The sequence below is a fragment of the Lepisma saccharinum genome, chromosome 1, assembly GCF_977018435.1.
Source record: "Lepisma saccharinum chromosome 1, izLepSacc3.1, whole genome shotgun sequence".
Taxonomy (NCBI): domain Eukaryota; kingdom Metazoa; phylum Arthropoda; class Insecta; order Zygentoma; family Lepismatidae; genus Lepisma; species Lepisma saccharinum.
In genome coordinates, this window is record NC_139229.1 from 14763411 (window position 1) to 14779000 (window position 15590).

Here is a 15590-nt window from a genome sequence, read left to right on the forward strand (position 1 = left end):
CAGTGAACTATTGTGCAGGATGACTTAGAAAGAGCGTTTCGCGGGCTAACAGCAGACGTCGCTCGCACACTATTGCCGATCCTCTCGTGTCGCCTGCTCCTCAGCCGAACAAACAGGCCGAGGTAGCAAAAGGCAGAGGTCACTCACCCTTCCAGAAGGGTGCAGCGAGCTAGCTGTGGCAACCGGGCTCGCTCATTCGCAGACCTGATTGGTTCTCGCAGACACCCCCCCCCCATATTGTCGTCTGCTGTAAGCCCGCGAAGCGATCTTTCTCTGGCCTCCTGCACTATACACTTCGTGGTTTGCCTGCAATCCTTCAATAGACAAATCAAGATTGTTGGTCCGTACGTCATCCTCCTTGTGAAATCCACCGGAAACCACAAATATTTTGTCTTCAGGAGCATTGTTGATCAAATGATTAGAGAGAAAACAGGCCAAATCTTTCTTATTCTCCGAGTTAGCAAGAAAGTCACTGAATTTGTTGGGGATTGGCACGGATCCATTTTCTATTACTCTCCTTACTAAATGAGCATGTTTCAAGCGCCTATCCCTTGTTCCAGCCTTGATTGAAGTTGCGTTATACCGATCAAAGTTGACATCAATCCTCTTGAAGCTTCTTCCCATAGAAACAACAAGGTTAAGAAATGCATCTGCCAGTTGACCAAACTTTAAAACACCTGCAGGCTTTCCAAGTGCAACAACTAATGCTTGACCATCTATTATAAGGCATGACACAGACGGAATTGATATATCAGGTGGACAAATTACATCCTTGGTCATCACATCAGCTAGAATGGCTTTGTTTCCTGTTCTCAGACTTCCGTTTGTGTTGGCAAGGAAGATTGGAATTGGCATTAGTTCATGACACAAAATGCGATTTAGATCCACATTACGACCTGCCTCATAGGCAGTTACGAGGCGCTGGAGAATATTCCTGGCAGTTTTCAAAATGGTTTCTTTACCACTTACTACCAATTTAACTTCATAGAGGGACTTAAAGGTCTTTACATTTGACTTATTTAGAGGATCACTTAACTTGCCTTGTGTGTGACTTTTACCAGGGGCCATCATCCTTTCCTTCACGAAGGTGTCTAGCTTTACCTGTCCCAGTGTTTCAGCTTTGAGGAGAGTATCTTGAATATCTGAAGTAGCTAAATCCTTTGTTTGTGGCAATGTTCTGAAGGAACTGATAAGAAACATCTTAAGATGATGGCTCACAGGTGCAGGTCTTTTCAAATTTATAAGTGGATCCATGGTTCTATGTTTCTATCATTCTGAAATAAAGTAAAAAAAGAAAAACATGTATCATAGGTTTAGTCATATTTGTGGTTCTTTTGTTTAAAAAAGAGGAAAAAACCACAACAATTTTCAAACATGTCAGATTAGAAAACATAATATTCGGATTCAGCATACCCAAAAACATAATGTTTGACATCAAAATCACTATTTTCTTTCCGCTCCTTCAAAAGTTATTAGGAACTCATTTCGTATAGCCGCCATTTTGTTTTCTAGCGATTTGGAGCACATAGCTTAAAATGTCAGATTGGAAAACATAATATTTGGATTCAGCATGCCCAAAAACATAATGTTTGACACCAAGATCACTATTTTCTTTCTGCTCCCTCAAAAGTTATTTGGAGCTCATTTCGTACGGCCGCCATTTTGTTTTTTAGCAATTTGGAGCACATAGCTTAAAATTTCAGATTAGAAAACATAATATTTTGATTCAGCATGCTCAAAAACATAATGTTTGACACCAAGATCACTATTTTCTTTCTGCTCCATCAAAAGTTATTAGGACCTCATTTCGTATTGCCGCCATTTTGTTTTTTAGCGATTTGGAGCAAATAGTTTCAAATGTCAGATTAGAAAACATGATATTTGGATTCAGCATACCCAAAAACATATTTGACACCAAGATCACTATTTTGTTTCTGTTCCTTCAAAAGTTATTTGGAGATCATTTCCTATGGCCGCCATTTTGTTTTTTAGCGATTTGAAGCACATAACATCAAAATCGAGAGTGGCAAACAAAATATTCGTAATCAGCACGTCAATTACATTCAGAAAATGTTGTTTGCCCGCTTTTCCTCAAAAATGCTTCCTACACTTTTTACAGACACATTTCTGAGAATTTGCACCAGGCTACATTGCTTTATTACAATTTTCATTTCCTCGCCGCGAAAATTGCAAAAATACAAATGTAAATGCAATAACACTACTATATATGTATATATAATACTGTTTCTCTCTATCAGAAAGAAATGGAACTTTTTTAAATGTAAGAAGTGTGGAATGAGGCCTTGCTCGAAATGGTTTATTATCGCTCAGTCGGTAACGCGTCTGACTACCATGCTAAAGGTCCCGGGTTCGATCCCCGGCCGGTTCAAATCCGGGAACTTTTCTAACGGTGGAAGCGGCCCCGGCGCCTACCCAGCGTCGAATAACATGGGTACCTGGGGGGAACCCTGGGGGGTAAAGGCGGTCAGGGGCGTGATGCTGATCACATCACCCCCACTCACGACCGGATCAAGAAAGTGTGGGGCGTTACCCCCACACCCCCTATACGACTTCATGGCGTGGTGCTAAGCACAGGGGAACACTTTACTTTTTTTTTTCTTTTATCAAGATGTATACTTCGAACTACAAAAACAGTCAGAATTATAATATAACTGTTGTATACTTCGAACTACAAAAACAGTCAGAATTATAATATAACTGTTGATACGGTAATTTTAAAAAAGTAATTTCGAGAATAAATTGTAACCATCGAAAATTTATGGTGAACAGATGTAATAAAAATATAATATTTATTATTAGAGCTAGTATTCATCCAAGTTCGTTGCAAACAGATCGTAAGATTGCATATGCAATTCTACCTAATATTCTAATTTTCTGGTGAATGGTGTGTTGGTGAGGTGGGGATTCCAGTTTGTCATAATACAAGATTGGTTGATTTGTTGATTTGGTGCTTTAACTCCACTTTATGCACTGTAAGGCTCATCGGGACTGGACCTACAATTTAAAGTGGGATCCGAACCCGGGACCCCTTGATTACAAGGCGATGACGCTACCACTGCGCCATTGGAGAGGCCTCATAATATAAGGTATTACCGGGTGGAGGTAGATACTGACACACAGAACACAAGGGAAAGAATAATTGGAGTAAGAAAATCACGCAATTTTAAAGAAACTCCAGCCATTCTGCTCCCGAACACAGCCGAAGCTCAACCGAGTTCAACTCGTAGCCAATGAGAACGACCCTGCTGATGAGGATGATGGGAGTAGAAGTCTCACGTGACTGCAGTGGCGCCGCCTATTGGTTGAATTTTCGGATGCCGCGGGTAGGAGCATTCGCTTTATTCGATTCTTACTGCAGTTATTCTTTACCTCATCCTCTGCAAGGTATGTGCCATATGCAGACGTATTCTCCGAAATCTTATCTTTACATTGGTGTACGATACATATCACGATTTTGTTCGAAACACAATCCTTAAAGCTACCCCTTGCGATGCAAACTCCAATGCTAACGAATAGGGCAAAACCATGTAACTACAATGTTATACGGACCATTATCCTACTTGCAACTTATAAAACGGAATTTTCCAAGACGTCATCTAAATTGTCCTCAGTTTTGCCCTCATCGCAATCATCCGCGATCGCAATTGTCAGTTACTGCAAGACCGGACAAAGGAGAAGAAAATAAGAACAAAGCAACTCACCCCTTTGCCTATCGTAAGCGTTGATGCACTCTGACGTCATGAACTGACTGATGAGGGCCGTTTTGCCTACACCCTGAGCTCCGATCATAGCGACGCGGTACGTGATGACCTCTGGCGACGGCGTGACCTGCGCCGCTGGCGTAGCGATTGGCGTCGCCGGAGGGGTGGCGCTCTTCTTCCCGTCCAATTCCAGGTTCGGTGGGATCAGACTGTTGCTCCTGGATCGTCTCCTCCTGAAGGAATCGCCACGATTCACGACCCCTGGAAAATAAACGACAATTACAGTTATTAATATTGAACCAAGACATTTTCTAGCACATTTTATTTGGGAACATCTGCAATACAATATTTTTCAACAGAAACTCACCTACACTCTGTCCCTGGAATCTTTAGAGCAAGCAATCGATTGATTTTTTTTACTTCGCTTTTCTGCCACTTTCGGCTAATCGCGAAGATAAGAATAAGTGATGGTACGATGAAATTGTGGAAGTGATATAAATAATAAACCGTAGCGCAACATCCCTGACCTACCTACCGACTACCGGCCTCACTCCTACTTGACTCTACTCACTCACTCACTCACCCGAGGTGGGAGATTATCCAACTATAGCCTGACAAGTTAAGAAGTCCCAATATGCGCAGATCGCTGCGGAGCACTTCCAATTACGTCATCCTCCCCACCACTCTTGCACGTACTAGTCTGGCCTTGAGAGTACCAGTGGTGCCAACTCAGCAAAATGAAGCTAAAACAAATATGACAAGCCATTTTCACTGTGTAGCGTGACGGTGTCGGCTCATATTATATCAGTGCTTCATTTTATTTAATCCGGCCTTTGAAAATTCGTGCGGTGTGCGGATCGTAAACTGCAGTATTACGCACGCGCGTTAACGTTTATAAAGAAGAGAAACTACAGGGCGAATGACTTCATTTTCTGAATGCGACATCAAGTAGTGGCTTGTTTTTTTTTTAACAATCACTACGAGAAGGCAATCTGATAACACGTTTGCCTGTGTTCTTTTTTAAATCATTGAAATGTTCTTGCTCCTTACGCTTGGCTGCATAGTTTTGAAATACATAAATTAAATCATGCCGGGTCCAACGAAATCCACAATTTGCTCTGGAAAGCCCCTTAGAGGACAGGACAGGGAAATTGTTTACAATGTTGCAACATATTTGCGAAATCAGGAGGAGTTATATAACCTTAAGTATTATGTTGTCGAGTCCACCAGCGCCGCCAAGGGAGTATTTAAATGGATGGTTTCTCAAGTTTTAAAAGAAGGAAAAGAGTCGTTGGCGAAAGGTGAGCTGAATTTCTGTACTCCGACAGGTAGAAAACAGCCCAGGAAAACGCGAAAACAAATTTCGTTGAAAATCCTCAGACCATTCCGCTCCCTCCAGGTTGCAACACTGCGAACCAACGTCGACGCGGAGAAGGGAGTGGGGAAATCTGGTGTGAGGTGCGCAACAGCTATTTGCAGCGTCTTGTTTTTAAACTTGTCAAGTTATAGTTACGGAACGACGTGTGGTCAGCACGGCGAACCCGCAGTAGTCGTTGTAGGTTTCCACGACCGGGTTACGCTGCTCATTCGTAGCTTCCCAATTCCCTCACGATGGTGAGTGGCCACCGGTCGAAATCGCAGGAGAAAAGTTGTTACGCTTCACATAGGAGACTCCAACCTGAGCACGTCCCGTAGCTGGAGCCCAAAGCATGACGTCTTAGACCGCACGGCCACGGTGCGGGACGAAATTGAGGAAGATACACTGACAAAGAACACTCGAGCCCAGACCGGGATTCGAACCACTAGACCACAGAGCTCAGTTCTCTATTTTCTGTTTTGATTTCTACACCATTCATATGTGTAGTATAAATTGAATCAATATTTTCTTCCAAGTTATCTGCGTGAATGCTCGATACTTCTTTTTTTAACCCATTCTTCCACTTCTGCTTTAGCCTTTTCGGTCAGTACACCATATCCCACGCATAGATTGATTGATTTAGTTTATTTTACTTCGCGTTTTGTGCCTCTTGGCTAATTTGCGAAGATGAAGATGAGTGATTAAATGATGAAATTGATGAATGGACATTCACAAACAACCAAGACCGAGCGGGATTCGAACCCGGGACCCTTGGCGTCGCAGCGCGATGTGGTAACCACTCTGCCACAGGGTCCAGCGCCACGCATAGACTTAGGCTCGATGCGGCGTCATCCGCATTTATTGCTCTGGAACTAGCAGTGAAATTGCATGTCGAAACGTTTACATTTTGATGTGGAGAGAGAGGGGGGAGGGTGCTCGAGAATGCTTTTTCCTTTTCTTGCTTCTCCTTGTGCTTCCGGCGTTTCTTCTTCCTGATCTGGTTTCCCACCCTCCATTCCCTCCCAACGGTTCACACAATATCCTTTGTTCCACGTCTTTTGACGTAAGCTGTCTCTCTCTCTAGTCGTGGATATTTCGTTGGATGTCCAGGAAATCTCCTGTCTTCAGAAAACATGCCCTATAAGCTGCGTAGAGTCTGAAGCGATCGGATTGTGGTGGGGTAAATTCAATATCCTTCAGAGCTCCTGAAATGCACTTTCCGCAGCAGGACCTTACCTCGAGGTCACGGATTTTCGCTTTCAAGCTTTGTCGTCCCATTTTTACTTTTTTGACGTTGGTGTCCACTAGATAGCGTATGATGAAGTAGAAATGGAACAGGACAGAATTTTAATCTGCTGTAGAATCTTTATCAAAATCCCAAATAATTTATTGTACAGTTGTACGACAAATAATAACCACATCTGGTTAAGAAACTAACTGTTGTTATTTAACATAGTTTCATTTTTTCCTTAACTCTCATTATGATTTACAAAGTTTATTTAATCATAATGTTGCTGTAACTTACGGCCTGTCACAGAAAACAATACTTTTTGTTATTAAATATCTATACGATTTCACCATTCGAATTGCATTAACTCTTCCCATAAATCTCAGGGGGCACGCCCATGGCTGAAGGGGCTACAGCCAGTGATGTGCCGTAGACTATAAGTTTACGTCTACATGCGTTGTCTACACGTAATCTACGTGTAGATTACATTGGGTTATAGTTTACATAGACTACGTAGACAATCTAAAGTGCATTAAAATTAATTTTCAAGGGTTTCATGAAAGAAAAGTGACATTTTCAACTATATTGGTTCCTAACGAAATGAAAAGAACCCTATTTACAAGAAAATTTATCTTCTCTTCTATTATCAACTATGGAAGAAGATAAATAGTATGCAAAAAACAACAACAGATGGCAGTCGTGAGGCAAGAAAGGTCTTCTTACCATAAAACACTAGAATATTTCCTACATTAGGTTTCTTCCTAGATGAGGAATTGTTCGAATTTGAAAGGAAGAGTATGAAAAGTTCCTTTTACACATTAGCAATTGATAAGCAGTATAATTTTGTTTTACTTCCACAGCACCCTTTGCTAAGTTATCACCTTTCGCCATGTTGTTTACATAGATTACGTAAAATACGTGTATAAAATAGTCTACGTGTAGAATGTAGACTATCGTTGTTTACGCGTAGACGCACATCACTGGCTACAGCACCCTCCGGAATTTTGATAAAATCAATATTTTAAAATTAAAGCAGTGAAAAATCAGAGTGGTACATGCAAACTCGCCTTAAAAAGAAACCCCCCGAATTGCCATTTTTGAGAGTGGAAACTTTCTGACATACGAAATACATTATTGTGTATTTCGGTCCCCTAGAAAGGAGCTATGCACCTTTACAATTCCAGTCCCTCCCGAAAAACAAATCCTGCGTACGCCAGTGTATATGTATCCTCGTGACCATCTGAATCAGAAGTAAGCTTCAGAGTCATCATTATTCATCCTCGTCGTCGCGAGGTGACAGAGAAAGAGACGCATATTAAGAGAAGTACCAATGCATGGATTTGGAAAGCAACTGCATATCTCAACGAATCTGGCGGTATCAAGGAATGAAACGCAATTGTAAGGAGCAGACGCGTCTAACACAAGTGAGTTTCCTGAAAAATATGTTAATTACGTCACATCCAAACTCAAGATGGAGGAACAGGATGGCGGAATTAGGAGACAAGTTCGCGTATTAGGCGCACGAGCAAACGCGGCAGTCGCCATTACGGAGGAAGATAAGAGAAGAAGAAGAAGTAGTATACAGCGAGAAAAGGACGGGAAGTAAGAACATTAATTGCAGCAGTCGCAAACAACATAAAACTCACACGCGAGATAAGATCAGCACTTACTTAGAATTATAAGGAAGCTGGAAAGGAGAAAACAGATAAAACGGGAACAAAAGGTTTCGGAGAGCAGCTGGGAAAGTAGAAGGTCTTTTGACAAGGTTCAGAATCTTTACTATCTGCAGATGCATTGAACTTACATGTAAACTGAACGTTTACGGCAGCGGTGACGCAGTTGCACAACAGATGGCGCAGGCAAAGCGTTCCCAGAAATCCCGTAAAAAGCAGAGAGGTCTTCAGACTCTCTGAGTGGATATCTACCTATTATTTGTATTAAATTGAGTTGTTTTAATTCGAACTCCACGGGGATGCGAAAAACGTTCCAACTATACAAAATTTGTATTAACAAAAATAGCACGTCAATAAGGATCGTTTCGAGGGGAATAAATTGTTAGAATTACCATGTAATTCGAATTAGAAAAGTTGTTAGAAGTTCTATATGCATGGAAAGGTTAATCGGGACTGGACCTACAAGGAGACGACGTTACCACTACGCCATCGTACGCCTCGGAGAGAGTACTGTATTTTGTGTACAGTAATTACAATGTAAATACGTTGATGTCAATTATGAGCCCTGTGCTGCGTGGTTGCGTACATGTTCAGAATGAAATCTTGTATTTCGATGGCTCCTAGCATCGACACGAGGAATCAAGCAGAAAAACCGTTATCAGGGAAAGTTCTTTGCTTTAATGACCTCTATACGCTGTGAAGGTTTGTATGATTACACCCTGTATGTCTTGTTTATAGTATACGTTTTTCGAGACGAGACAGACACTGTCAAATCTCGTCTCGTCACGAAACCATCCCTACATACTATCCTTCTCAACATTAATGTTTATTGTGATCTGTGTATCACAGATTCCGTGGTAGGATGGGAAGGGGGGGGATTTGGGCTTCAGCAGGCCACGTTTCGAGCATTTCCGATGTCGATCATGGTGTAAGTTGTGTAATCAGCATTACGAGCCGGCTTCCTTGTATTGTTTTTTTTTTACTTAGTTTTCAAGTCGTCGCTTTGTAATCAAGAGATCCCCGGGTACGATACACGGTGGAGGCACATGGTGGTTCGGATCTCGAAAAAGTGAAGGTCCAGTCCCGATTAGCCTCTGTGCATAAAGTGGACTTAAAAACAAAAACTCAAATGTTCAGTGTCGCTTTTCTTCCATTGTTGGTTAATCGCGACGATAAGGATGAGTGATAATACGATTGAATTAAGGAAGGGACATACAAAGAACACCCTATTTAATAATACCAATTAAAGGCGGCAAAGAAACAAGTAATATAAGAGGGATCTGCTTGTAAACTTACACATTAATAGTCCAGAAACTCGTATATATGATGCAGATATGAAATTACTACATAAGATCATTAATGGAAACTTAGATGCACTTCACGAATTCTCCCTCAGAGTGTCTGGACATAAAAACGGAGCAAGGAAACGTTAAACACAGCAACTCCAGACTCTCACTCATGCAACGTTCATTATTCCACAGGCTGCCAAATCAGTTCAATATCATCTCAAACCAAGTAGATATATTCAATTCATATTTGTCTTTTATCATCAACTTAGAAAATATTGTACATAAATAATACTATTGGGAAACTGATATGTTTACCTCGGTATTGTTTTGGCTTGTTTATTTTATTTTATAATATTTTTTGTCTTTTTTAACACTAGTCTACTGTTTTACTAGTGTTTCTTACCGGTTTTTAAATGGCTTATACTGTACTGGAAATTTCAATAAATAAATAAATAAATATACCCCCGCCTGATGTGAAGGGATAGTTTAAACAGAATATTAATTTTGGGAATGATTGATGAGGAAGCGAGAAAGGTTATGGCCACCGTGTTTTGGGATGCTAAGGGAATCTTGCTTGTCGAATTCATGGAACTTGGTACGACAATCACTTCTCAAGTTTACTGTAACACTTTGCACAAACTGAGAAGAGCCATACAGAACAAACGTCGCGGTCTGCTGACATCTGGGGTTGTGTTCCTGCATGACAACGCTCGCCCTCACACTGCTCGGCGAACACAAGACCTTTTACGCCAATTCAAATGTAACGTTTTTTTATCATCCGGTCTTGGCTCCTTCTGATTTTCATCTGTTCGCTCACATGAAGAAGTGGCTTGGGGCACAGCACTTCTCTGACGAAGAGGATCTTCAAAATGCTGTGACAGGTTGGTTGAATTCCCAGGCGGTCGAGTTTTATGCAGAAGGGATTGGTAAGTTGGTGAAACTCTATGACAAGTGCTTGAATTTACATGGTGACTATGTTGTAAAATAGATGACAGCTGTACCTATCAGATGTAAAGTAAAAATTTGTTGTATCCATGCGGATTTTTTATTTACATCGAAACGGCAGTTACTTTCCGAATGACCCTCGTATTATTGTAGAATTATTAATCCATTGGTGTTTTACAAGACCCCTGCTTTGTTTTAAACTACAACCATGCCAAGGCCGTGGCGTCGTAGCGCGGTGTGCTAACCACTCCGCAATGGAGGTCGGCGGCTACCTTGTCGGCACAGGGTTTGATGCTGATGCAGTCTCTAGGGTGTATTGTACAAGTTGACCGAATCGTACGGTTTCTACTGACAGAACCTTCAAGAGCATACTTTTCAGCTTGTGACGCACTTCTAGACCGGCACGACAATTCCATAAAAGTGACCCCGTTTTTTCCCCAAGGTTTCCAGGTCATTTCTCAAAAAACGACGAATTAATTTCCAAACTGCAAAAAAAGAAGAGTGATCATTGAAGTCCATTGGTGCGTAAAAATTGCTCAAAAGACCCAATGAAATCCATTTAATGGGTTCTGTTTTGGATAACGCACCTCTTCCCTAGGGTGGTACCGAACCGTATGTTTGGCGCCTGAGAAATTTAGTACGGTATTGAATTTCTGCTTGCAGAGGGAAGGAGGGAGGGAGGGAGGGAGAGAGAGAGAGAGAGGCGGGGGTAGTAGATGAAGCGAGAGCGCCTCTAACTTTATAACCCACTTTCTTGGAGAAGGCACCCGTCTACAGTGGAACGAGACCTCACTAACAGATGCATCAACAAACGACGCAGAGGAATTTTTACGTAGCACCCAAGGGGCCTTCCGTTCCGGCCATCTACTTCCTTCCATTTCCGAGACAGGAATTCTTATTTTACCCATGGCCAGGCGGTGTTTGCGGAATTTTAATCGATAACAAGATTCCATACGAAATTCTTTCTGCGGTCAACGTTTTACGGCAAGGCTTGTTAATAGCAAACGCCCAAAGGAGAAAATTCCCAATATCTTCTGAACCGCCACTAGGTCCAGAATAAAGAACTGCATGCTACCAATTTCGCTCCTTCGACTGTCCCAGCCTCGAGCGTATACATATCATTTTCATGTGACAATAATCGTAGACACATATCCGTCCTGGCAGTTTCAGCCCACAATCATCTGTTTCATTTTCACATAGTGGTAAACGTTGTAAGTGCCAAAAGCGAAAGTATTGGGAAATCACATCGTTCCGCATATCAGCCCGTAAGAACGTGCACACTAGTGACCTCTTTACACGCTCTTTGAACTACTTGGAGGGCTACCAACCGCATTTCACGTTTACCACATTATAAAGCATGACACATTTGACAGTTTAACGTGGAAAACGGTGTTTGAATTATTGTGTCACTTACAGCGTTTACCATCACTCAGGCACGTAGCCAGGGAGAGGGCTAAGGAGGCTGAAGCCCCCCTCGAAATCCTACAAATATCTAATTTAAATAGTGGTAATTAATATTACTTCCTTAGCAGAATTAAACATTAGATCGATTTTTTTAGCGTATAATAGAGGAACCAGGTTATCTCCACTTATATAATAATAATAATAATAACAATAACAATAATAATAATACATTTGGATTAAAATTGGTTTACTTTTAATAACTTATAATAGTTATTATTGTAAAATGACAATTATAACCGTGGTAAAAATCATTATTGTCATCTAATCAAGCTTTATCAGTGGCCTCCCCCCTCCCCCAACAAATATTTCTGGCGACGCTTGTGCTGATAAGGGATGAACCCCACTCGAAATAAAATCCTGGCTACGGGCATGATATCATTGTATTGATAAGATAGACTAAACTACATTTTAGCAAAGAGATGATCACCATGTTCACTTAAGTTTCAATTTCACTCGCTTCACGATCCATATTTGAGGGCCCACTACGACAGACAAATTACGGATATACGTCTATTACTGGGCTTCGAGTGAACACCGCTCGTTTTGCATGTTCGAGCGTTAATCGCTCGAGCGAAGAAACTCTCAATTCCGTACGCTATCTTGCGTCGTCCGTGCGAAGTATTTGGCGCTCGAGCGAAACCCTCTGCCTAGTTCGTTGACTAGGATATACGTACTAAACAATCTTGGAAAATGGCGACAAAAATTCAACTTAAAATATTTAAAAAAAATAATATCTCGAAAACGGTGCATTGTAGACAAAAAGTGAAGATAACCAAAATGAAAGAACAGAAAATTTGATAAATTATGGTTTGTGTTTGATAGAGGTACCGCAAATCTTAATTGAATTAGAAAGATTCAAATATTTTCTTTAATTTTTAGAATTAGCGTAAAAGTTAGTTTCTGACACAAAAAACAGCAAATATGTAAGAAACTATGTAATTTACGTCCTAAAGTTACTGAATCAAATTCATAGCATATGATTTCCTCTAGAGATTGGTTTTTGTTTCGTACCTCTAGAGTCGGGGGTTGAGGAGATATTGAGTTCAATGCAGAGTCATGTGTTTCCCTAAATTTACGTATTGACTGACTGCTTGATTTGATTTATTTTACTTCGCTTTTTGTGCCACTTTTGGCTAATATGCGAAGATGGGAATTATTGATGATATGATGAAATTGATGAATGGACACTCATAAACATCCCACTTCCAACTGTAGGTCCATTTCAGATTAGCCGTAGTGTGCATAAAGTGGACTTTAAAGCACCAACTCAATCAATCAATTCACACACAATTGATTTGATCTTGATAAATTCTTCTCTGTAATACAGTAACTAAAGCCCGCATCACACGGAACTGGATTTGAAGTAGGTATGCCCTAGTTGGCGCTGAACTTGCTATCAATTTGCTAGTTTTCGCCTCACACGATACTTATCAGCGTACTTGTCGATAGACGTTTGTTCCCATACGAGGGAAGTTGTAATGGCGGCCGCGTGAGAAGTAAACAATGTATCAATTCACATTTTTAAAAGCCGATAACTATTCAACCGAGAGGAATAACGTTTCGTATAAAATGTTATTAGGTACAAAACAATGGCGCTGCTTAAATACATACTTTACAGCGTTTACTGTACACGTATGGAAAAATATTTTAGTTGTTTCAAGTGTAAACACCGTGCACTCGGCATAGATGGTGTAATTCAATGCGTCTTTCATGCTGTATACGTTATACATTGCTGGAGTAACACTCGGAAACCACAGACAAAAACGCTCCTTTGCACACTCACAGATTATCTTCACATGGCGAAACTTTGCTCTGATTGGCTGTTCCACAGAATCCAGTCGAGGAAAGCAAGTAGCAATTAGAACATGTCCTATTCCTCCAAACTAGTCAAGCAGTCAGCCAGGCGGCCATGATTGCTACCTAGAAAGTCAGTTCAGCGCTAACTAGGGAAATCCAACTAGAAATCCAGTTCCGTGTGATAGGGGCTTCAGTTCTGTGAAATCCTGTATAAAAGGTAAATTTTTGTAGGTTCCGCAAAATATAATTTAAAAAACGTGTTAACGAAACCAAGTTGTAAGTAATTTGTTTATACGTTATTCGCCCTAATATTCAAGAAATACATTTCATTTGTACGTTCTGAAGCTTCAACTATGTCACAGAAGTATAAATTCCATGTCGTTACAAAACAAAGGGCGAGTTTCGTATACAAAAACAATAGGCGGGCATAGCTGCAGTTGGTATTGAGTTGCGAAAAAGACGAACGCCGCGGCGTGACAAAGAAGGCAAAGAGAGGCGGCATGAAATCAAAGGAGAACGATTTGCCACAGTTGTTCATAACACAAGACGCATTTTCTTTTGTAGGTAATTATGATACGATCCAACACAAGTAAAAATATGCCGGTAACTGATGCTTGCAATGTACCATAATAAAAACACAACAGAGGTTCTTTCAGTGAAGGTTTTCGGTTGCTGTGTAGAGCAGGAAGATAAAATGTTTCATGCTTGCCAGAATTTAAAATTCACACGGGAAGCTAACGTTAACCTACAAAGAAACTTCAGATTCAAACTTCTAGATTCGTTAAATTATCACTTTACGACGGAAATAACATATATTAGCATACTGATACGTGCGTGCTTAATTTCGCGTGACGCTTAATTTTTTTCCGAGCTTGCCAATAGCTGATTAGTCTGTCCGTCTGTTTGTGCGAACGTGGCAACGTAGAAACCCCCCAGCCACATAGCAGCCAACGAGGAGACAGAATTTGGTCACGTTCTGTCGTTCTGATTGCACGCCGCTTCTTATCGCCTCCCGACTTGTAGTACAGGTGTTGCCCTTGATGCAGCAAAAGGAGAATATGTGCGTAACTGATTGAAGATGTAAACCCCAATTCCCAATACGCTCGACGAATATCGAGCATCCTAATGTATTGCAGCCACAGAACAGCAGTATCCTGTTATCTTTCAGAGTTGCACCAAATGTAGATAAAGATTTTTCAACACCTCAGAGTTTGAACTTACATTAGCGTCTCCTTCTGAATTGAGCAGGCCAACGATTTATTGCACGTCTCTCAGAAATATGTTCATTTGCAATGCACTTTGCTTCTTCAAGTAGCGTGAAGAGTGATAAAACATTAAAAGGCTGACCAGAGCAAACTTTTATAGTATAAAGAATATACATAAAAACGTAACGTTTCAACCCTCTAGCAGGCTCTTCTTCAGATGAATATTCACAATAAATTTTGCCTGAACCAGATATAGAATCCAGGACCCCTTGATTATTAGGAGACGACGCTACCACTGCGCCAATCACGAAGATAAGATTCGTCTGAAGGAGAGCCTGTTAGAGGGTTGAAACGTTACGTTTTTATGTATATTCTTTATACTATAAAAGTTTGCTCTGGTCAGCCTTTTAATGTTTTATCACTCTTCACGCTACTTGAAGAAGCAAAGTGCATTGCAAATGAATATATTTCTGAGAGACGTTCAATAAATCGTTGGCCTGCTAAATTCAGAAGCAGACGCTAATGTAAGTTCAAACTCTGAGGTGTTGAAAAATCTTTATCTACATTAGGTTCAACTCTGAAAGATAACAGGATACTGCTGTTCTGTGGCTGCAATACATTAGGACTCTAGATATTCGTCGGAATTTCATTGAAGTCGAGCGTATTGGGAAGTGGGGTTTACATCTTCAATCAGTTACACACATATTCTTCTTTTGCTGCATCAAGAGCAACACCTATACTATAATTGCAAATCTGTATGTAGAGGAAATGATGAAATTTAACATGTTAGCACCAGGTATCTATGAAAAAGTCTGAAATGGACTCTAAGGCAAAGTGACCGCTGAAGAATCGTATTTTACCATATAATATTAGTTCAATATATTGACAGCAGCCCCCCCCCCCCTTACAC

At 40.8% G+C, this 15590-nt stretch overlaps 1 protein-coding gene across 1 annotated transcript in view; it reads right to left on the reverse strand.

The window, feature by feature from the left end:
* Window positions 1-15590, reverse strand: part of Rgk3 (Rad, Gem/Kir family member 3) — a 373612-nt gene that overhangs the window by 68219 nt on the left and 289803 nt on the right. The window contains exon 2 of the mRNA XM_083129416.1: window positions 3723-3983. Within this exon, the coding sequence (XP_082985542.1) occupies window positions 3723-3983 (261 nt within the window). The remainder of the gene's footprint in view (window positions 1-3722; window positions 3984-15590) is intronic.